We start from the raw sequence: 24,190 nt of genomic DNA, 5'->3' as shown, positions 1-24,190 counted from the left end.
ACATTCATATATAAAAAATACATACCTCTGGAGGTGCTACAGGAAACAATAATTTTTCCCCTTTAAGCAAACAAGACACATGGCTGTAATACCCTATTAGATCAGAAAGTGAAGAAAATCGTCGGCCACCAATGTAATAATCGCCACACATTGCAATAATCCTACAGAGAAAATAATAATCAATATTATTATAATGTCCTTTTCTATTAAAAGAAAAGACTGCACATATAACAAAACTAGAGGCAGTCCTCACTTAAGGTATATAATTTCAGCAACTGTTTGAAGTTATGGTGGCGCTGAACAGTAGATGCTCGTAGTTGTGTTCCTCTCTGCATCCCTGCAGTACTACCAATTTCCAACAAAAAAAATCAGGGAAGCAGGCAGTTATTTGCAAAATGTGATCACGCGACCTCAGGACACTGTGACCACATGGCATTCATCTAACTACGGCAACTGGGATGTATGGAATTGCTGTCATAAGTTGGTGTGATCATGTGATATCACACCTTACAAGCAGATTGCTTAATGACAGTTCCCAGTTCCAAATGGTAATCAAGAATTTGATTTATATTCTACTCAACTGGCAGCTAAGTTTTTTAAGGGTATAGAAAGATAAAAAGCATACATTAAAATTAATATTACAATTACTAAGTAATATTTATAGGGTCAACCTTATTCTTCCTTTCAGCAAATCAAAGATAATTTAGAATAACTTTATTGTTACTTTGAATGTACACTAATCCAGGGACGTGCGGTCAGGGGAGGCAGAGCCTCACCTCTCTTCATGAAATAATATATAATGTATATTTTATATATAAATATACATTATGTAATATATAATGTATATATATATAATATTATATACATCCGTCCGTCCGCGCCCGGGAGCTGCAGAGGCAGAAATGTTGTCAGCGCTCCCGGATGACGAAGCCACGAAAACAACTGGGGAACGACGAGAACCTTCCTGCCTCTACTGGACTTCGCGCGCTTCTCGCAACTGCAATATACGTCCTTCTTGATTTTTTCCAACATTTAAAAATTAATCTCCTTGATTTGAAATTAGAAATTATACCAAGTATATATTCTAGTAAATATGTGTTTGATGTACGCTTTACAATATTTACAAGTTCATGGAATGGTTAATAGTCAAAGAAAGCTAATCTTACCACAATATTTTACAAATGAAAATGTTTTAATGCACACTACAACTTCATCTTGTAGCCCCAGTAGTCAATAGAAGAACAATGATGAAATGAATAAAAATTTGGTGGGAGGAGTTAAAAATAAGAATAAGAGACAGGGAAGTGGCCAATTATCTGTTAAAAGTAATGAATAGCTGATTAATATTTGCACTCTGCTTGAATTTTCCAGGGCACATTCTAATACTTGCAAAGGGATATTGATTAAAAAAAACTGCCAATATTTGATATTAACTGAATAAGTAAACTGTGCATACCCCACCAGCCAAAGAGATTTTTCACAAATGGTTTGAAAGTTATGAAAGAGTATGTGAACCACATAGTCACTATCCTTAAAAACAGGGGGCTCAAATGCCCAGGCCGCACAAGCAATGTGTGAGTGCTTCTGCTGCTCCACCTGTGTGAGTAGCAATTGTACACATGCACATGCACCTACCACTCACACAAAATCACCCTCCCCACTGGTTCGCCAAGTGGGAAAGGATGCGGAGTGATGCCTTTTATAGGAGTTTATAGGAGTACAGTTTTCAATTTCAAAAACAAACATTTACTCACCTAAAGTGATTAACAACATTGGTTTTGCTCAGAAATGAAAGCACAAATGACCCAGGCCTTCGATCACTCTCTCGAATAAGATAACTTCCAGGTTTTCCTGCCTGTCGAAGACGTTCTTCTGCAATTGTTCTGTCAAGTTTTCCATGATACCATCTGAAAACCGAAGCATAATGGCATGATATATTCAATCCATTCAATCAATTTAGCAGAGCATTTGGACCTGAAAATCCTGGATAACATCTCTATCATCCATTTTTCTTACAGGCTGATAAAAGTGAATGACAAGTTTATTCCTAATGTAATACTGGTAACAGAAATCTAAAAGTAAGATTTATTATAGTTGTTTCATTTTTTAAATTAAATGCATTTTATTTTAAAACAGGCATTAAAACTTCACTGGTTCTTGCACTTCTGGATAATTTTTTCAACAAACTGGGATCTGGACACTGCAAACCTCCTATTCTTCTGAACTTCCTTTGGGAGATTGGACATACTTTTCTTTCTATAGTACTGCTCTTCCTTTTTTAGGTTATGATTCCAAACTTGGGCGAGGGGGGAGAAAGATCTCCTTGGGGACTTCTACTTTGTTAAATTCTCTATGCTCTCCACTTCCTTTTAACAACTACATGAAGCCACAAGAGAAGTGGGGGCGTCATCTGTTGGAAAGGGATGTGAAATATGCTTCTGATAAGCAGTTTATAAATATGCTTATACAGCATAAGTGTTGACTCAGTCCCTGGAGATTGTCACATGAAGTCCTGAATGAATACCTGCAAACTGGACTGAACTTTGTTTATATGGACCAAATAATTCCACAATAATATATTTGACTCTGAAAGGAATTTTATTCCCATTCAGACAAGAGTTTGCAAGACTGAGAGTCCCTCTGGACTAAACTCTCGACCGATTAGAAAGTGGTACTGCAGCTAGGATGGTTTTTGTACAGCTATGTCTCTTTTGCTAATTCTAGCTATTTCTGGATGAGGAAACCCTGTTCAATCACTTGTGACTCAGTTACCTCCTGTTTAGATTGCTGCAATATGCTGTACATGGGGTATCCTCAGGAAGCATAGGCAAAGTTAGCATAAGTTCAGAAAGTACAATTAGTACAAAAAGCAGTCCAAGTGACCAGGTATTTTGGTCACTGTTACATTGTCTGGAATCTACTGCCTATGGAGATCCAGTCTTCTCATATTTTTAGACAACAGTTAAGGTGTGGTTATTCCATCAAACTAAGGAGACAGGTGTGTTGTGATTGAAGATCTGAATTCAGCAAACATTTATATTATACATTGTATATTCTCTTTTTTGTATTATTTGATAACTATGGTTATTTTATCAGTGGGTTTATTTACTATTTTGTGAAAGGTTGACTTGGTGATGTTTTTGATTACCAGCTGCTTTTATGAATAGGTGGTATATCGACAAAGCAAATAAATGAATAATAGATTTCCCCGAGGAGGCATATGGCTGTTCAGTTCTGCATCAGTTGCGGCTTCCAAGCTATTTTTTTCAATCCTAAAAGAATTTAAAATTTTTCTTTTGAAGTACAGATAATCCTTGATTTATGACCACCATCGATGGAAAATTTCCATTGCTAAGAAAGACAACTGTTAAGTGAGTTTTGCCCAGTTTTCTTATCACAGTTGTTAAGTGAATCACTGTATTTAAGTTAGTTAAGTGAATCTGGCTTCCCCCATTGACTTTGCTTGTCAGAGAGTCACAAATAAATTATCACATGCAGCACAGTATCCCCGAGACACTGTAACCATCATAAATACATGCCAGTTGCCAAGCATCCAAATTTTAATAAAGTGACCACGGAGAAGCTACTACAGTTGCAAGTGTGAAAAACAGTAATGAGTCACTTTTTTCAGTGCTGTTGTAAATTCGAAGAGTCACTAAATGATTGGTTGTAAGTCGAAGACTACCTGTATCCACTTGAACCTTTTCATAATGTAAACATGACAAAAAATGTAAGTTCAACACAATTATGAATACTGCATCAAAACTAAACTTGAGATTCATTTACCCTTCCCTATAATTCCAAAATTAAAATGTATCAAACTAATATTTCCAAACAAAATACTCTTGGAATAGTTCTCAGTATTTTAGTATGTTGCTAGAGCATATACATCAGACTGCAAATTAACTTGCATTTTGAAATCTCAAACACACATTTTGGAAAATAGCTTTCAATTTTAAATCATCCTCTGTACTTACAACTGCACTGTCAAGTACCATATTATAAAATATTTTTACCTATAGGGCTTAATATCTTCATTCTACCATATAGAAATAATTTTCTCAGGAGGTTTATTAATATATCATTACAGGATTGTTGTAAGAAAAGCAAGGAGGAAAGTGTGTTGGATATATTCATCATACGTAGTTATTTGCAAAAAATTATAACAGGATATAACTTATATAAATAAATTACATCCAAAATTCCCACAGATACTCTTGTAGTATCAGCTCTAATCATAAAGTATACTAAATATCTGTACAAGTCATCCTGAATCACTTCTACAAAGGAAAAGTATACCAAGTATCACTTTAAAATTTTACATTAAGACAAGATCAGTTAAATTTTGTTAGTGATAATCTTTTTCTATATAATGGTGTGTGCATAATAACTAATTTTCCCTTTTAAAAAATAAAAACCCATTTAATTCCAACTACCACTCTACTTATCAAAAAGAAAATCTTGCCCTACTGAAAAAACACTTGCATTTAATTCCATAGATTATATAATAATTTTTGTAGCACTTTTCAGTTTAAAAAGATGGTGGCCAGTATTCATTTATTGTATTTATTGTTCATATTAATTTCAATATTGCATTAATTTCCTGTCTTTTCCATGGGATATTTATATCTTACAGTTTTACACATAAGCAAGCATAAAACATATAAAAAGTTTACATAGACCAGTATGTCATTGAATTTGATATATACAACAGCTCTTTTCAAAATGTTACCTCAAATGTATTTTTCAGATTACACAGTAACTACAATAATTATTAAAACTATGCAAATACTTTTAATAATTTTATAGTGATTCTATATGTCAGCGATCGCGAACCTTTTTTGGCACATAAGAGGGGGGAGCGCAGGGGGGTCGTGTGTGGGTGTGCCGCACCCATAATGCAATGTGCGACCCCTCAGTGTGCATGCGCGGACTACAGGCGCTCCCATTTTTACATGCTTTTTTTGCCCTCCCCAGGCTCCAGAGGCTTTATAGGAGCCTGGGGAGGGTGAAAACAGCCTCCCCCGCCCCCCCCAGACACCCCCCAGAGGCATCAGGGAAGCCTCTGGGCGGTCCCTGAAGCCTTCGGAGAGCTCAAAATGACCCTCCGAGCAAACCGGAAGTGACTTCCCTGACAAATGGTTCCATAGCCATAGGTTCGCCATCACTGCTATATGTTGACTTAAAAGTCAAGCTCCACTGAGTTTGTATGTCCAAGTATACTGTACAGGTAGTCTTTGCTTATGACCACAACTGAGTCCAAAATTTATGTTGGTAAATGAGATTTGTTAAGTGAGCTTTGCACCATTTTACAACCTTTTTTGCCACAATTGTTAACTGAATCACTGCAGTCATTAAGTTACTAGCATAGTTTTTAAGTGAATCTGGCTTCCCCATTGACTTTGCTTGTTAGAAGGTCGCAAAAAGATGATCACATGGTCCCAGGACACTGCAAAGGCCATAAATATGAGTAAGTTGTTAAGCATCTGAATTTTGATCACATGGCCATGGGGATGCTGCAGTGGTCATAAATGTGAAAAATGGTCATGTCAATTTTTTCAGTTATGTTGTAATTTTGAACGGTCACTAAGTGAACTGTTGTAAATCAAGGACTACCTGTATAGCAGCCAGGCAGAGCTATGCAATGAAAGAAGAGGAAAAAGAATCTGTTGTAAAGGACCACCAAATCTAAATTCCAACTGACACCAACTGGGTGGTGGCAATGGGGGGGCGGGGGGGGCACACAATTTTCCACTTTTTCATTAACATGATTTTTCCAGGGTTACAATATTTCAGGGATTTGTCTAGGCAACATATACGTTTTCAATTTCCCAATCCTCCCTAAATTACCACATTTCATTTCTTGCACTATCATATCACAGTGGTTGTCAACAAATAGTGCAGGAAGACTCTGTGAGCAGAACTCCCACAATGACTGCAAAGAAGTAAAGATCTGCAGGTGTACAGTATCTGGATCTAGCATGGGCACTTTTTATTCCTACTGGCAGCTCCTCTGTCCCTTAATTTAGAAAACAGGCATCGGTTAAGGAAGTAAAAAAGCAGTGGTTATATATAGTGGTTGCCACCCCCTCAATTCTAAAAGGTATTTTCCTATGCCTGCACAAGTAATATGCAAGTCCAGGAAATAGAATGGTTCCTTTAAGGAACAACCTGTCCAAAGATAAGGTATCTTTTTCAGATCCAAATACTGCTCGCCTTTACGAAGCCACTGTATCTAACAGTTCCAGAGATATTACCTTAACACTTCTATAGTTATCCTGTTAATAAAGTAGCTGCACACATATTTAAAATAAAAAAAATATATCAATGAATTTATATAGCGGCCCATTTCATCAAAACTGACTCTGTGGTGGTATACATAATAGCATAGTTAACTTTTGATCTAAGGGAGTAGTTGGGTACACAGATTATCCATTAATAATAATTTATTAAATTTCCATGCTGCCCAACTTAATAATTCATGTATGCCACCCAACTCTCGACAATCAAATAACTGCCTTAAATCAATAAAAGATAAGGGCATTACCCCTAAATGTCCATTTAATCTATTTTCACTGCAATAAGCAATGACATCATTCAAATGTCAGAAATTATCTCATTTTTATAAATTCATATTATATGCATAATGTAACATAATGCAAGTGCTTTTCTTAAAGTATTTGGATGCAGATAATTTGTCCTTTATTTTTCAAGGCAAAATCTTCTCAGGAATAGTATTTTTATAAAAATGTTTATAAGGCTACTGCTAGACGAAGACAATACACAGATCCAAAATAGTTATAATTTGTCACCAACACATGCATCTCTTTTTCAGGAAAGGAGCACACTAGGTGATTGGATACATCCAATATTTTCCAGAAAGGCGCTAAATCATTTCAATTTTGCATCTATGCTAGGTTTACTATGGCATCAGCTATGATCATCCTAAATAAAACATCTGTTTTATGTTATAATAGTTTTGATCTTAGAAATAGTATTGGGTTCAAACATCATTTTAGCAAACGAGGCTGTAGAGCAACTGTGTGCCACTTCAATAAACTCAATTGTTAATAGATGAACAATTTTTATCTAGTTTTATGCAATGTCCTGCTCATAAAAGGAAAACTGAAGTCTCTTTGGAAATAAGAAGTCAGTGGATTATACACCAGCTGCAATGGATGAGATGAAGCATATTTTGCTTCCTTTGAAAAGCTAAACTACTTCCCATTGTTTGTTTTTTTTAATACACAGCAGAAAGCTGGTTTAAAGCTTTGTAGTTGTAAGTACCTAAAGCTTCTCAAGTCCCCACATGAACCTGTTCTGATGTCAGGATCAACATCTCTGCCCCTTTCAAAGTTAATCCATTATCAGAATACACAACATCATTTCTTTCATTCATTAGAAAATACCTTTTTTTTTAAAAAAAAGCCTAAACTCAATAGTGACACTATTAATGTCAGAGACAGGTTACCAGATGCAGAGTGATACACTGTATTTATTTATATTAGTTATTTCAGAGAGATGTTATTTTTGCTATTTTACACCTTCCGTGAAAAGCTTTGAACACAAGTGTTATGGTACCACTTACCATGGTACCACAGCAACCTTTATGTGCAGAAAATGTTATAGTTAAAAGAGAAGCAAGTCTCATAGGCCATTTTTGGTTTCAGTCATGGATTCCTTAGATGAAAATATTGAGGCTAAGTTTTCGGAAAACGCCCACTTTGGGAAGCTTTAGGCAAAAACGAAGGAAACGTGTCAAATGCGAGCTTATTATTATTTTCAAGCGAAGGGAGGGGGGAGAATTCTTAGGTTTTCAATTTTTTCCAGGCAATCAGGCAGTTGACTAAGCAGCTTCCAACGGGATGCGGGAAGAGAAAGAGGCGGCGCAAAGAAACTTTCAGGACTTGCTCAGAGTTTGACATACACAACACACTTCCACCGGGTGCGGTGCTAGAAACCGAGACTTTTGGGAAGGATCCTCAGCTGACTCCTTAGCCTGAATGGGGGGTGGGTGGAAGGCATACTCACTGGTTCGTGGGGGGCGCGTTCAGTGGGATGGCCACCTCCTCTTCTTCGTACTCGGGCCCGTCGAGAGAGTCGCCTTCATCCACGGTGCTCAGTCCCCCGGCCGGAAGCGGCGGCTGCGGAGGCGGCGGCAGAGGAGGGAAGCTCCCGAGAGTATTGACGGCGGTGCCACCACCACCGCCGCCGCTCTCGGAAAGCGGTAGAGTCGCCGCTAGCGGCCCCTTGGACATCTCCGCAGGGGCAGGCCTGGAGCCCACCGCGAGCGAGCCCGGGGCGGGACAAGCATTCAGTCCGGAGCCTCCCAGAAGAACCGCCGCCGCCGTCTTGCTGTTCCCGCTGCGGGGGGCTGCGTTGGCGGCGGGTGGGCAATGTCCCCCCGCTTCTCCGGCCGCTCCCGAGCTCCCCTCTTCGCCGCCAGCCTCGGCCGCCGCCATCATGCTGCTCCGGCTCCTCCCACCCCTTCCCCGCCTTTAATGGGACAGCCCGCGGCCGAGAGGAGGCGGCCGAGAGGCACAGGGGAGAGAGAGCTGTTCCCTGCCTTGGCCTCTCAGCGGGGAAGGGAGGGAGGGAACCGGTGGACCTGAGCTGCCTCAGGCGCGGAATGGGAACAATGGCAGAGCCGCCCGGTAGCCAAGACTCAAGTCAGTTCCTGAGGTGGATGGGGAGGGGGGGGCGTGACATTCCTCCTGTGGCACCGAAGGCGGCGGCTCTTTCAGCGCCTCACGCGGTCCCTCAGCCAGCCTCCCTTGGACTCACTGTGGGCTGCTGTGAGGCGGCAGCGCCCCTAGTCTTTCCACTTGCCGCTCCTCTCCTCCACACACACCCCCTCCGACTTTTTTCCCAGGCGCATGCGCGTCCTCTCGGCCGCCACTGTTTGCCAGGAGGAAAAGCGCGGAAAGAACTTCTGCGGCAGCGGCGGGGCAGTTCTCGGGACAAGCTGGGCTTTGGGAGAGGGCAGAAGGCGCCCCTTGTCCCGTTGGGAAAAGAAGACGCGATCAGGAACTCAGCGAGCGCCTCGTTTCCCAGTGTCAGAACTCGAAAGAGACTAGTAGTGCAGAGGAAACAGCGCAGTCTGCCAGTTTAATCGGATTGCGGAGACAGAGTTAAGAGTTCGTGGGCTATAAAGGGCTTTCTTGACTGCCGGCTGCCTGCAATTTGGCAGTTCGAATCTCACAAGGCTCAAGGTTGATTCAGCCATCCATCCTTTCGAGGTTCACAAAATGAGGATCCCGATTGTTGGGGCCAATATGCTGACTCTGTAAACAACTTACAGAGGGCTGTAAAACACTGTGAAGCGGTATATATGCAGAGGTGGTATTCAACTGGTTCTGATCAGTTCTGGAGAACAGATAGCGGAAATTTTGAGTGGTTCACAAATACCCCCTCTGACTGGCCCTTGGCCCCATCTATTCTCTGCCTCCCGAGTCCCAGCTGATCAGGAGGTAATGGGGATTTTGCAGTATCTTTCCCTTGCCACGCCCACCAAGCCACACCCACAGAACGGGTAGTAAAAAAATATGAATCCCACCACTGTAGATGTTATTGCTATTTCTAAGAGGCACAAAAATGTTTCTTGCCTATGAAAACCTCTGCCATATTTTAAATAGGTCCTATTTTTTGGTTTAGTGCAACTGCTGCATTTGACTGTAGTTAAGGCGAGGCAAAGAAAAACGCTTCCATTGCCCCCGCAATGGGTATCGTGGTATGGATCAGTCTGTCTCAACTTTGCCAACTTGAAGTCCACATCCCTTGATGTTGCTAAGGTTGAGAAACACTGATAAAGATGAATCAGTGGGTGTGGCAATGGTTTTTGCCTCTGGTCCACAAAATGCAAGCAAGTTAAATGTGATAATATACCTCAAGATTGTGCTCTAATGTGCTGTTTTCCTGCTTGCTGCAATTTTCAAATAGGATTATTGCTGGCTTTGGTCCCCTCAGCCCAAGCTTGGATGTAACCCCCATAAGATGTCATCAAGGTCAGCAAACAGGTCTGTGTGTATTTGTCTATGCATAAACCTCTCTGTGCAGGTGAATCTTACATCAAAGGCTGCTTGGCTATTACTGGGTGCAGAAACATCTGTCCATCTTGTTATGGACATATTCATTTTTCAAAGTTGATAGCCTGCCCAATTCAAAACACTTTGGGCAGGTTACTGCATGTTGAAACTAAGAGCAGCCAGAAAAGAAAAACACAAAATCAGTAACAATAAATCATCCAAGTAATATATCAGCCCTTCTCCCAAGTGTGCATGGATAAGGTTGGCAGAAATTGCAGCATTCCAGGCACTACAGCTGGAGCCAAGGCATTCTTTGTGTCTCATTCTGTAATGCCAAAGGTATAAGTTGCATTAAAGTATTGTAGTTATTTTCAAAATCATTTCATCTGAGGCTGTATGTTAATATATTAATATATCCCTATTTAGTATTTCATAAATGTATTTTGCTAAAAACTGTTGTGTTCACATGGAACAGGTCTGTTTATGGGATTCAAATAAAGGACTAATTGAAAACCCATAGGTCAGGGGTCCTCAATCTTTGGGCCGCGACCCACTACCGGTCCATGGACTTTTTGCAATCGGGCCGCGTGAGTGGCTGGGTGGTGTGCGTGGGTGCTCTCAACCCCACTCGTGTGAGCCACAGGTGCTCGCCTGTGCACATGTGTAGGTGCCCGCCCTCCCACAAAACCTTTCCCTCTTTTCCCCCTCCCTTCCACTCTGGGCCACCAACCCAGAAAGGGTGGGGAACTCTGCTGTAGGTGATATAGAACAGTGATGGCTAACCTTTTTGCCATTGTGTGCCAAAAGTGGGGAGAGTGCAGGGGGGTGTCGGGCACGTGCGTGCCCACACCCATAATTCTATGCACCCGCCCCCCATGCATGCACGCGCAACCCCCCCACTCTCCCCCGCTTTTGGCACGTGATGGCATGGTGGATCCGTTTTTTGCTCTCCTCAGGCTCCAGAGCCTTTCTAGGAGCCTGGGGAGGCCGAAAACAGCCTTTGCCCTCAGAGGCCTTCCAGAGGCCAGAAACAACCCATTTGCTGACTTCAGGTTGACTGGAAAGTCCATTTTCCACTCTTCCCAGGCTCCAGAGCCTTTGCCTGGGAAGAGCAAAAATGGCTTCTCCCCCTGACGGCCCACCGGAGGCTGAAAACAGCCTGTTTCCTGTGGTCTTCCACAACAAGCCCCAATTACTCATGTGGCTTTTGGGGAAAATTAATTGCCCACCCCTGGTTTATAGGAACCAAGCAGGAGAAATAGTCAGCACCCACTAGCATTTTTTTTATTTTGAATAACCTATAATTCTGTTCTACATTATACTGCAACCTACCTGATCCAGTCCTGAAATAAGGGTTGAACTTCAGAGTGATTGTGATAAGGATGGGTAATGTTTTTCTCTATTTTTTTTTCTTGTTGAAAATGGGACTGGACGAAGAAAGGAAGGTACAAAGAAAGGAAGGTACAAAGGAGCTAATGAAACTTTCCCCTTCTCTGCATCTTGGTACTTGGATGTATTACATGCTTTCTTCTATGTTTAATATTTTCTAATTTAAAATGTTAGTTATCACAGGAAAGGGAAAATATTAGCATATTGATACAACTGTATGAAGAAAAATGTTTTCATTAACAACAGCAAAGCTCTGTAATGTTCTGAGATAACAACACTAAACGTAAGCTTCATACAAAATTAATTTAGAAAGAAGGAAAAACAAGAAAATGGTGAAAGGAGAATCTAAAGCAGAAGTCCCTAATCCCCGGGCCGCAGCCCAGTACCAGGCCATGGCCCATTCAGAATTGGGCTGTACGAGCAGTGGGTCAGAGCACACGCAAGCACACAACCTGACTTACGTGAGTGGTAGGACAGCACACACACAGCTTGACTAGTGCAAGAAGTGGGCTGGTGTGCACGTTTACAGCTGGACTTGCATGAATGGCAGGCCGGCACACACTGCCAAACATGCATGTGCATTCTGCCCGCCACTTGTGTGGGCCTGTTTCTCTCTCTTCCCCTTGCCGGGCCTCCAAACCCTAAAGGTTGGGGGCCGCTGATCCAAGGCGCTCTAAAATCTGAATATACTTTTATCCAAATTGTAGAATTGTTGGTGTTAGTTGGTTAAGTGGTGGTTAAGAAAATGCCGTGGCCATTAAGTGAATCCATTTTATCCAGTGGGTGGTTTTTGTCAGAAACTGGAAGCAAACCCCAGCAAATGGTGTAAAATACCAACAATCACTTTCATGTGGGACTCTGCAAATGGCCATAAATGTGAACTGATTGTCAAGTGCTCAAAATGCAGTCATGTCACCACAGGATGGTGTGGAGCTCATAACTTCAAAATCAGGCCACAAGAAGCTTTTGGAGGTCTGCCATAACTTTGAATGGTTGCTAAATAACCGGTTGTAAGTTGAAAACTACCTGTATGTCTGTTCTAAGCAGTTGCACAAAGAAAATGTTCATGCATATAAATTAAACTATGTCAGCCAAAAAAGAGTTCATTTTTAATGAAGTGGGACTAACACAATTATATACTACCTCTTTATGATCTAGGAGTGTTAGAATTTATGACAGATGTCAGAGTAAATTGTTAACTTGCTTTATTCTTAAAGTAGTTTCCGTTACAAAGGAGAAGTGAATTTAGCAAATGAGAGGATTCACATTAGCAAGCTGCATAAGATGGCAAGCTGCAATACATGTAAATAGTATAGCTATACAACTTGTAACATACGCCGCCCCGAGTCCTTCGGGAGAGGGTGCGGCTAAGAAATAAATATTTTTATTATTATTATTATTATTATTATTATTATTATTATTATTATTATTATTATTATTATTATTATTATTTTGACATTGATGATTTTTTCTGTCAACAAATTGATTAATTATTACAAAAAAGATGGAACTATACATGGAATGTAAATAATGCCATCTAAGGAGTCATTGCTTTTTGGAATATTGCCTCATTGGAGACCAGTACATAAAAACTATATTATAATTAGAACAATGTTGAGAAAATAGTTATGGTACTAAAACATATAGCCAGTTAATGAATGCATTTAGTATCCAGGCCTCTTCCTTGTTTTACCTTATCTTATCAAACATCCTCCTATAAAAATGCAGTCTATACTGATTTAAATGGTCTGAAAAAAATATTTAGAAGCTCTTAATACAAAAATGACATATCAACACATTTTGCTACAGTTCAGCCACAAAACGTAGCATAGCATAAAAAAATAACTTACTGGTTCAGTAGAAAGAGAAATACTTTGAACAAGCTTAGTATGTGCTTGTGACCAATAAAGTATATCTCTAAACCTTTCTGAAAATTCATATTGTTTTTTTACAATGCCTCACAAAACCTTTAAGGGAAAACTGCCCTTTTCAAATAAGTTCAACATTCTGAAATCAGGTTAAAAATATACTTGGCAAATTCTATTCAGAGCTGCATTTAGAATGTATGAAGTATTTTTTACCTGCAGAATAGGTCTTGATTTTTACCAATATAACCACTCTGATTTACAAGTTGCATTATTTGCCTTTGGGCCTTTCCCCTACTTTGGTTTCATGTAAAATATTAATGCAAATGCCATTATATTTAATCATACCCCTATGGTGCCATTAAACTTTCAAAGCACAGAACAGTTGTGAGATATTATTAATTAGGTTACAGTTAAATTGTGGTCCATTTACTGTTCTCTAGAGAGGCAAATGGCTGTAGTCACATGACCTTAATTCAGGTTGTGTAGAAATACAGCAAAACAAATAATAAATTCTTTATGATCTGCTGTTTGGGAATACAATACGCAGTAGCCTCCTAAATGTGTAATTTGAGTTGGGAAGAGAAAGATAGTACATAACTAAATATAATGCAATCATATGTGAAATAAATGCTGTTAGCTATAAAATGGTATAGTACCAGAATATGAGGACTTCAACAATATAATTTAACTTACTGAAATATATGACTATATGCATTCATTGCATGTTGCATAGTTTTTAGGTTTCTATCCTTCTCTGACCTAGTGACCACTAGGTGTATTCAGATTATAACTCAGAATTCCTAACCAATGCATTCGTAACTAGGAATTTTGAAAGTAAAACTCCCAAGTATCCAATAGGCAGCTGATCAGTTGGGATAAACTTGATTATAACAGCTTTTTCAGTTTTCTCTGACATAAGGCCTTTTTCTATGCCATTCTGCCATTTTATCTTTTTAAGTAAGAGTGAAAGTTCCATTCGCATGTTGTTATGGTATGCTTTAAGAAAAAGAAAAAGAGAAATAACTGAGAGTATGCTCAAAGCATTTTCTAGATTTCCATGACAAAATATTTTTTTCCTGAGTAACACTTAATCGGATATTATGCAACATTTAAATAATTTCCCATTTCTAAAAAACCATCCTTTCTTTCTGTCATTCCACTAAACCTCACAGGTACTTGTGGTTGTTTATCTTTCATGCTCTGCAGATGAAAGTAAATGAATCCCAAGGAAAAGAGAAGCTGAATCATCAGACATAAGCATGCTATTCTTATTATCTTGGCACCTAAGCAAAGGCAAAATTTTCCTTTCAAATACCACTGTGTGGCAGCTGTGACTGTCCTTAATGAGTGTTTTACTTAAAATAGACAGAAACTGGGAAGGCTTAAATGGGAACGATACCAAGAAAACAGACCAACCAGCCAGATGGTGAGTGCTTCCAGCGGGGTGTGGGGAGAAGCGGATTGTGAAAGAGTCAAATCACAGCAATTAACAGGGAATAAAGGGACATGTGGGAGCACTTACACTTTTGTGAAACACTCTTGTTTTTCATCATCCCCTACACATTTATATGTATGCATATGTAATTATATCTGACAGACAGGTTGAGTATTTATTTTTGGTCTGTTACAACTATTTTAACTATTCCCAGCCACATTAAATCTTCCATTTGAAACTAGGTGCATTTTTTCCCAATGCAATTCCTAAATTGTGATATTAATTGCAAATGTTTAATGATTTTTATCAACCAAATTAATAGCAATATTTGTTTCTATGCAATGGGAATGAAATTAATAACTAAGAAAAGATTCAACCTCTTCTTCCATGTTTTTGCTGAGAATTTTTGGCAATATTCATTAACCAGTTGCCTTTGAGGGACAGGAAATAAATCCTGTTAAGTAAAATAAGGACATATATAGTATCACAGTATACACAACAAGCATGCTAAAAGTGCATGATACAAAGCACCTTAAATCAATTTACATCTTCCCAATCTGCTCTTTGTAAGATCTATTGGACAGCAGCTCTTATAATTCTCAGTCAGCTTGGCCCTTGGACAGTATAGTTTCCAAATTAAGGATAAAACATTATTAAACAACTTTTGTTAATTATTGAATTCACATGTGCTTTACCATGAAATGATTAATTTGGTTGGATTTTTGCGGTATCTAAACTAATCTGATTATGATTTATTCAACTGTTAACCAAGCAGAGCTTTTACAATATATGGACCTAGCCATATGTTGAGTCTCAATAATGATTCAGAACTTCAGTTTCAGAGAGTCTTGATATTTTTTCAATTGGCTAGCAAAGAATATTTAGTTGTGTTCAACAACAACAACGAAACACTAGCTGTTATTATTCATCCTTCTGCATGTATTCTTAGATATACAGTTTCACAGTCTGTACAAATCCATGCTTGATTTAGAATCAGATCAAGATCTAGATCTTTGACAAACAAAAATCAGACTTTCTAAAAATGCAAGCGGACAAAGCATCGAAATCAAATCAAATCAAATCCAGGAATAAAACAATAAACTCATATTTATCCCATTTAACAAATTTTAAACAGAAGTAAAATACAAGTAGTTCAAATTAGAAAATCAATTTCATATTCAATAATATTCAATCTATAAATTTGGCAATCCCTCCCTCCCCCCAAAAAGGGCAAAAATTAAGATGATACAAACCAACATTCAGTATGAGGTTGGATGGTAAATTTCTGGCTCAAGATTTTCACAGATTTTCTGAAGTAACTCAGTTAAGGTCTCTGAAATTAACTTGTAGTTCCACTCATCTTGCTCTTAAATCAGCTTTAAGTTATTTGCTCCCACAGATTTCAGCCAATTCCAAGATTGTTCTTGCTTTCTCTCCAGAATATTTTCTTACTTTCCAACAGTCTTGCAGTATTTCGAGTTGTGAAATTGATGCCAAATTCTGTGATTCAGAAATGTTATGATCTGTTTTTCTGCTGATTAAAGGAAATAGATACTGAAATGATATCTCATTCATTGGGAAACTTATGTGGGCAGCACATTTTTTTAAAACAGCAGTCAACTGCCACACATTTAAAAATAACATTAATTATGTCTGACATTTAAATTGCAATTCCCAAACACATTTTGTATTGCATGTTAGATTACTGATTTTGTCAGTTGTGTCTGAAACAAACTTTCACTTGTTTTCAGAATTCCATTTTACAGGAGTATCTCTACAAATTAGAAGCTTTACTTAAATTTAGCGTTGGTGCTACATATTTCATGCTTTATATATCAGATACAAAAGTATATTTGAATAATCTACAGAACCTCATTTTGCATTTCTCAGTTGTAAAATGACTGCAAACAGCCTTGTAACCAGATGCATCAGCAGGTTCCATAAATGAGAGCAAAATCAGATAATTGGGACACATAGCACATGGCTATGACATTGTGACAGATATATCAAAGGAGTACAACAGAGGTGTCAAACTCAAGGCACGGGGGCCAAATCTGGCCCGGGGGTTGCTTAGATCTGACCCACTAGAAACAGCGAAGAACTGGCCTGTGGTGCCTCTGCCAGTGAAAACAGAGCTCGGGGGGTGGGGGCCGCATGCGCCCCCCCCCAAGCTCCATTTTTGCTGGCAGAGGATTGTAGGAGGCGATCCCAGCCGAAAACAGAGCTCAGGAGCCCATTTTCACTAGCTGAGCGCTTGGGCCACCACAGGCACCTACACCAGTGACGTTGAGCTGGCCATGTCTACCCTGGCCATGCCCACCTGGCCCTCTGAGGTCAAACACAACCCTTTCATTTTGGTATTGCTTGTCTTGTTGCTAAGATTTATGAAAAAGTGTAATCTGAATGCCAGGCTCAGCAATATTAGTTCCAAAGGGCATTTTTCTCTTGCTCCTATTTGGTGTTTTTAAAATATCAATGAGGAAAGCCGTGTCCGAAAGAATTTATCACAGAAGACATGTATTGAAGGGGAAAGTTGTGGAACAAATCTGTGTCTTTTTTAAAGTATATTCTTTTCATTTTCATTATTGGTCACAAAAATATTGTATCCTCCCTTTTCAAGTTAAATAAAATTTATATAAATTTATGAGGGTGCTAAAAGGTTACCAATATAGAGGTTACCAATAAAGAATTCTCTAAGGATAACTTTTAGAATAATCAACAAAATATAAGGTATACCTAAAAAAAAAACCGTAATGAAAGGCAAACAGCAGACCTAAACCCTACTACTATGGAGAACGCATGGCACATATTTGACCATGTTTGGTGGCACGCCAGCCGTCAGCTCCTGCGCATGTGTGCTTGCCGGCCGGCTGATTTTTCACAGAGGGCCAGAAGAGGTCGTTTTCACCCTCCCCAGGCTCTGGAGGCTGGGGAAGGCAAAAAATGCCCCCAAAGGGCCAACCGGAAGTTCCGGAAGGAACTTTCAGCTGGGCTGTTGGGGCCATTTTTTGCCCTCCTCAGGCTTCAGGAAAGCTTCCGGAGGCTGGGGAGGACAAAAACGACCACCACCGCCCCCTGAGGCCTCCTGGAAGCTGGAAATGGATCATTTCCAAATTTCCGGTTGGCCCATTGCAGCCGTTCTTTGCCCTCCCCAGGGTCCAGAGGCTTTCCTGAAAGCTGGGTAGGGCGAAAAACGATCCCAACGGGCCAACTGGAAGTTCAAAAACGATCTGTTTCTGGCTTCCGGGGGGCCGTTTTTGCCCTCCCCAGGCTTTAGGAAAGCCTCCAGAGCCTGGGGAGGAGTCACACATGTGAGCATGCGGGGGAGGGGCACACGCTCGCAATTTTGGCACGTCATAGGAAAAAGGTTCACCATCGCTGCCCTACTAGATCAAAGTAACCATATACTGTTCTACTTATCCATATCTTTACATTGTTTTTCTTCTGCTTTTTCAGTAAATAGAGACCATATCTAGTTATCGCAAATCAAAATATAAAGCAAGTATAAAAATATAGATATTAGTAGTAACTTCTCCACAAGTTATTTTGCTAAGGGAGAAAAAACACATGTATTTTATATAACATCAGTATTTATAGTACCTGTACCAATTATCTTTCTGTATTTCCATATCTCTCTTCCGAACTAAACTACAAATGTTGTGAGAGAGATCCAATTCCCTAATGAAATGGTACATTTCAAAAAAAATAAGTCACTTAATGGAATTGAAGGATAAATTCTGAATTTCAATGGTGTAAAATCATGGCAGTAGATTTATATATCGTGGCCATCATTAAAGATGGTTACAAACCCACCCAGTTGTGTGTCCTCTGAAAACTATGGGTGAGGAATTCTAGGAATTGAAGTTTACACTGCTTCAAGCTGCTAATGTTGAGAAAGGAAGCGCTTTATTTGAAGTTACAGTGAAGAAAAGCACAACTTGAAATGCTGCTACAGGAGAATCTAAACTCAGCCATTTTTCCTGAGAGACTGCATATACAGTATTCCCAATATTAGCCAAAAGTATCCCTTAAGGTCTGGTATAGTTTTCTAACTTTTCCGAAATAATTCTAAATACAAATATGAAAACAATTTTGCATCTTTCTCTGTTTCATTTTCTGCCTCCAAGCTAGATCAGGCAGCTTGAAAGAAAAGGTCGACGGTATTATACCTGTGAATATCACTGTGTCTGAGAAAATTCTTTTGATTTATATAAAGCTCTTGGTTTTAAAAGGGGCTTATTTTTTTTAAAAAAATTAAAACATTAAAAACAAGGCTGGAATGTTTAATTCTATTCATTCTGCAGGAGGCAGCTTGTTTATCCCTCTTCATCTACTGCAAAAGCCTATCAAATTTCCCCCTGCCTATTTTAATCTTGAACATTTGTTACTTTATTTAGCTGCCCCAAAGCAGTTTTGGTTATTATTTTTTATTTGGTTTGTTTATTTTCAGTTGACCAAAAACAAAGGAAGTGCAAAATTTAAAATTAATAATAGATCCTGTCTTTTAGCTTCATTTTTTGTATGGTTCATTTTTTCCACATCCAGAATATTTTACATTCCATCTTTCCATCAACTATATCCTTTCTGATCCTAAGTATCCTCTTTATAGCAACTTCAATCAGTTCAATGGGACTTTGTAACATCACTGTGTTATGAGCAGCTCCTGCATCTTTTCAGTAATACTTTCTGTTCAATCTATCAGAAATTTCATCTATCATTTCTTTGTTCTTTGTGTGTGCACAACATGTATTTGATCTTTTTGAAATCGTTCTATTTTCACTCCTGTTCCTTTTATATATTTTTCCCATGTCAATTGTTTTTTCCCCTCAGGTGGGTAATAATTAATTAATTTAATTTAATTTATTAAACTTCTAGACCGCCCCCTCTCCCCGAAGGGACTCGGGGCGGTGTACAGGTACAAATTTAAAAACCATACACTCGATAATATACATAACTAAAAATGAATTAAATATCCCCTGTACAAATTTATAAGAATTAAAACTTAAACCTTAAAACCAAACCATAAAATTTAAAAATACAAACTGAGGTGGGAAAGCTGGAATTAAGCCAGGCCGGCTAGATGAAACAGGTGGGTTTTAAGTTTCCGGCACAAGGAGCGGAGGTCCGTAGTCTAATAGAGCTAGGTCAGCTCTCATAGTACTGTATTGTGCTGTCTGGAACAGTATTCTTTTTCTTTCAGTCTTGTAGCTGATAGCCTTGCAAATTTAGGCAATTCTGCTTCTCTTTATTCATTCCTACTTATTGCCAATACAAATTTATGTTCATTTGTTTCTCCTAAGCATAATGGGGAAATGCCAATAATATAATCAATTGTTTTATTAAGGAGTCCTATCCATTCTTTCAGCTTGGTTTAGAGTATGTTCTTTTAGTGACTACTCTCTTCTGAGTCTCCTGGGATTGTCTCAGCCATTTTAATATTTAACTACATTCTAATTTTAACTATTCAATTATTTTGCCAATAGAAATAAATACATTCCAGGAATAGTGCAGACAAATCAATTCTTAGTCCAGATCTCCTCCACTTTCATTTAATAACAGGTTACTGATACATTCTTTTCTTGAAACTTTGTTGAAATGAATAGCAATATATGCAGTAATTAGGATTCTTAACTCCAGAAAGCATACTTTATTGGCTGATCAGCCTAGATATCTAATATTCTTTCATGAAATTTATGTGCTTTTCTTCTGGGAGCTAAGAGTGGTACATGTACTGAACCCTCCTGCAATCTATTTCCATAACAACCATGTGTGGTTAACTAAGAACGCTAGCTCAAAAACACCCAATGAATTTCCATGGCTGAGAGTGGATTTGAATCTAGGCCTAGTCAAAACTTTAACTACTGTACCAGTATATCATAATATTTGTTCTTGTTGTTAGTTGTGAAGTCGTATCTGACCCACCTTGACCCCATGGGCAATGTTCCTCCAGACCTTCTTGTCCTCTACCATCCATGGAGTGCATTTAAGCTAATGTCTGCTACTTCAGTGACTCCACCCAGCAACCTCATTCTCTGTCGCCCCCTTCTTCTTTTGCCCTCAATCTTTCCCAGCATTAGTACTCAAATTATTTCCTTAGACGCATGAATACCTACCTAAGGCAATAAACCATATGATATAAAAGGATACCACATTGATAATTATTTGTAATTGTTGTGTTTTTATTGTTGATGAGAGAAAGAAGTGGCTTTTTAGAATAACAAAAGCAGTAGGATTAATCTTGGATCCTAAGCAGCTAGAGGGATGTGGAGAGAAAGCTGGCATTAGCACATTCCATGTGGTGGGACCAAACCAAAAACTAAACTTGATTTAAATTAGTTTAAAATATCAAAGCTATTAAATACAGTCATCATAATTTATTCCTATAGTATTAATGCTTTCGTCTGTCTGTCTGTCCGTCTGTCCATCTGTCCGAGTAATTGCATAGCCATGAATTAAACAGCAGCTTAAAAGCAAGAGATCCATCCTACAGCACATGTTGCTTTGTTGTTAAAAAAATCATCTGGAAATTTCAAGGCAATGATCATGGGTTTAAAAGTGGATTAAATTAGAAGGAAATTATAATATGATAAAGCGTTTGAAGGGACCTCAAAAGTCTTCTAGTCCAACCCCCTGCTCAATCAGGACACCCTATACCATTTTAAACAAATGATTGTCCAGTCCCTTCTTAAAAGCCTCCAGTGTTGGATTTATTCTCAGTGTTAAACTTATTCTATCTTATTCTCAGTAAACTTTACGAGAAATAATTTTCAATATATTTCGCTCCAGTAACAAATGGAGAAATAAAAACTAGACATGTCTTGACACAGGCATACCGTATATAATTAAAAATTTTAAATAAGAAGGTGAAAACTAGTACAAACTAATATAAAGTAAGGAAGAAAGAAGGAAAGCAAAAAGCAAAAAAAATGAAAGTAAAGAAAAAATGTTAAGAAAATAAGAAAAGCAAGAACAAATATAAAGTGACTTCTAATATTCTTTACAGCAGTTATACTGTAAATAAAAATATAAATTTTAATTTTTCTAGAGTTAGATCAGAAACTAAAAGCTTTTTTTTACATGATTAATTTAAATGTCTATCAGTTTTAATTCATGAAAGCCTACTCACATACATTTAACTACATGACATGCTACACATTGAGTAATATTAAAGTACAAACATTTATGGATTATATTTTTTCTTTTTTGCATTGGGATTGTAATTGCATTTAATTGATTTTATTACTGTTTGCCACCAAGAATCACTTCCCTGATATGTGTGACCATACAAATTGAATCAATCAATCAACCAATATTGATTTATAACATTTTTACTCATATGTATACATAACATAAACATAAAAGATGAGACAAATACAATTAGTGATCTCTCAGTAAACCACTCTTGACTTGATTGTGCAAATACCATAATTACATGGATGTGTCTAAACTTCTGTTATAAGTACAGAGGTTTGGCAATACAGATTCATCATTGTCTCCCTCCTCACCTAATGCCCACAAAATATTTCTTTCATTAAGTTGTTCTTGTATACCCACTAACATTAGCTAATTTCTTGAATGGGGTATATCAACCTATGCTGATTATTTTTGCAGACAAAATAAGAGAGAAAAGAAATTTTAAGTAATACATTTCAGTTAAAATTAAGCTCCACTGAATTGTAGTTATTAAAAAGGCATGAGAAGGTTTTATTTGTGTCTGGAAATAAGGGAAATAGCATCTCACTCCATCATAACTTAGAGATTATGAAAGAGCAGAAGAAGAATGTATAACATTGATGGCAATTTTAGCTTTTGGCATGCTAATTGCAAACATGCATATAACTCAGCCTTTTCTCTGTGAAAGGAATGTTTTGCGAGGAAAATAACCTTTGCAAAATTATGCCTCTCCTTTGCTTCACATTTTCAGAGAAGTAGAAAATAGAAGGATGGAAGTACAATCATTGTGTCATTATGAAAGGTATTGGAGGTATTTTTTTATATCTATTCTATTTTGACCTCAGGGGCAAACATGGAGGGATAAAGGAAAGGGTCCTTGTGTTTGTTCCTCATTTTGCTTATTATTACTGAAATGAGCTTTTGTGTTTAAATCATTAAAAAATCTTCCCTCTCTTTCTCTCTCCCCCTCTCTGGCATTTTTCTCTTCAAAGTTAGTTGTCTACAAGGTTGGGTTAAAACAATCAAGATAGCAACCACAATGGGTGATTAAAACTCCCCTTGTTTTTTATGTGGATCACAATGCACATAAAAACACACAGATATTAGATCAAAGATTTAATCAAGACTGCATAGCTGCACTCTTTAGATATATCTTGTAAATACTCCCAATTATGTTAGGAGATTTAGGTTTTTTTTAATAAATGAGAAGTTCTGCTATTTGATTAGTGGTAATAGTGCTTAACACACTATTAACACGAGCCCCGAGACAAGGTTCAAAAAAAACCCATTAATTTATTAGGACTAACATCTTGGCACGGAGTTCTGTGTAGCTGAAACTAAATCACACTTAGTGGCGTCTGACCTTTATCCCTATGCCCCCTCCCCTCTGGCTAAGGTCATCAATCACATCCTCCAATAGGACATTATGGCAGGGTTCTGGACATGCGCATTCACATCCCAGTACAGAAATATGAGACTTTTACTCTGGCCAAAAGTATGCATGGCATTTCCCTCCCCCTTCTCAAGTTGGTAGTAGTCATGGAAACACCTTAGGAGTTTCCATCCGGCTCCCCTCACTTCCTGAAAGCGACCTGTATAAAACAAAGCAATTTGAGTGCAGGTGTATAACTTAGGGATGTGTCCGTCCCCCAGGCTTGCTTGGATTTTCTGCATGGAATTTTGCTATAAGGCAATCAGCCTGGATATTTCTACTTTTCACCCAAGATGCCTCTGACAAGGGGTAGCCCTTCCATTTGATTAAGTATTGGAGTTGTGTCCTGTGCCACCTTGAATCAAGGATACGCTGAACTTCATAATGGGTTTTTTTAGGGATGTAACTCTAAGCTTGGCTTGGCAATGTATATACCAACGGTCGTGGGGAGGGGTGGGTGTGAGGACAGACTAAGAACCTGCAGTCGGTTGGGAGACCGTGGTTGTTGGTTATACCCGGTCGCTTGTACCAACCCCCGCACTCTAGGTGGCCAGGATCTACAGAGCCAGGGCCTTAGGCTGATGTTATGCAATGCGAGGTCCGCTGTTAACAAGGCCCCCCTCATTAATGACCTGATTTTGGAGGGGAGCCGGACCTCGCAGGAATAACAGAGACCTGGTTGGGCCACGAGGGAGGTGTACCCCTCGTGGACATGTGCCCACCAGGTTATCGAGCATTCCACCAGCCACGGGCCCAGGGTAGGGGCGGTGGGGTAGCGGTAATTATCTGGGAAGACCTGGAGCCGAGAGAGTTCACTGTGCCACAGACATCCGGGTGTGAATCCCTTGTCGTGAGATGGGGCCCAGGG

General features: G+C 38.8%; 1 protein-coding gene across 1 annotated transcript in view; it reads right to left on the bottom strand.

Moving 5' to 3' along the window:
• Positions 1-8,615, bottom strand: part of RASA1 (RAS p21 protein activator 1) — a 45,797-nt gene extending 37,182 nt beyond the window's left edge. Inside the window, exons 1-3 of the mRNA XM_081943816.1 lie at positions 8,032-8,615; positions 1,755-1,907; positions 26-161 (exon numbers count right to left, since the gene is read on the bottom strand). Of these exons, the coding sequence (XP_081799942.1) occupies positions 26-161; positions 1,755-1,907; positions 8,032-8,465 (723 nt within the window). The 5' untranslated portion in view covers positions 8,466-8,615. The remainder of the gene's footprint in view (positions 1-25; positions 162-1,754; positions 1,908-8,031) is intronic.
• Between the last annotated feature and the right edge of the window lie 15,575 nt (positions 8,616-24,190).

This window comes from Natrix helvetica (genome assembly GCF_964273705.1).
Source record: "Natrix helvetica genome assembly, chromosome: 2".
Lineage (NCBI taxonomy): Eukaryota > Metazoa > Chordata > Lepidosauria > Squamata > Natricidae > Natrix > Natrix helvetica.
Note: the sequence above shows the minus strand (reverse complement) of the source record. Positions and strands in the feature narration are given on the sequence as shown.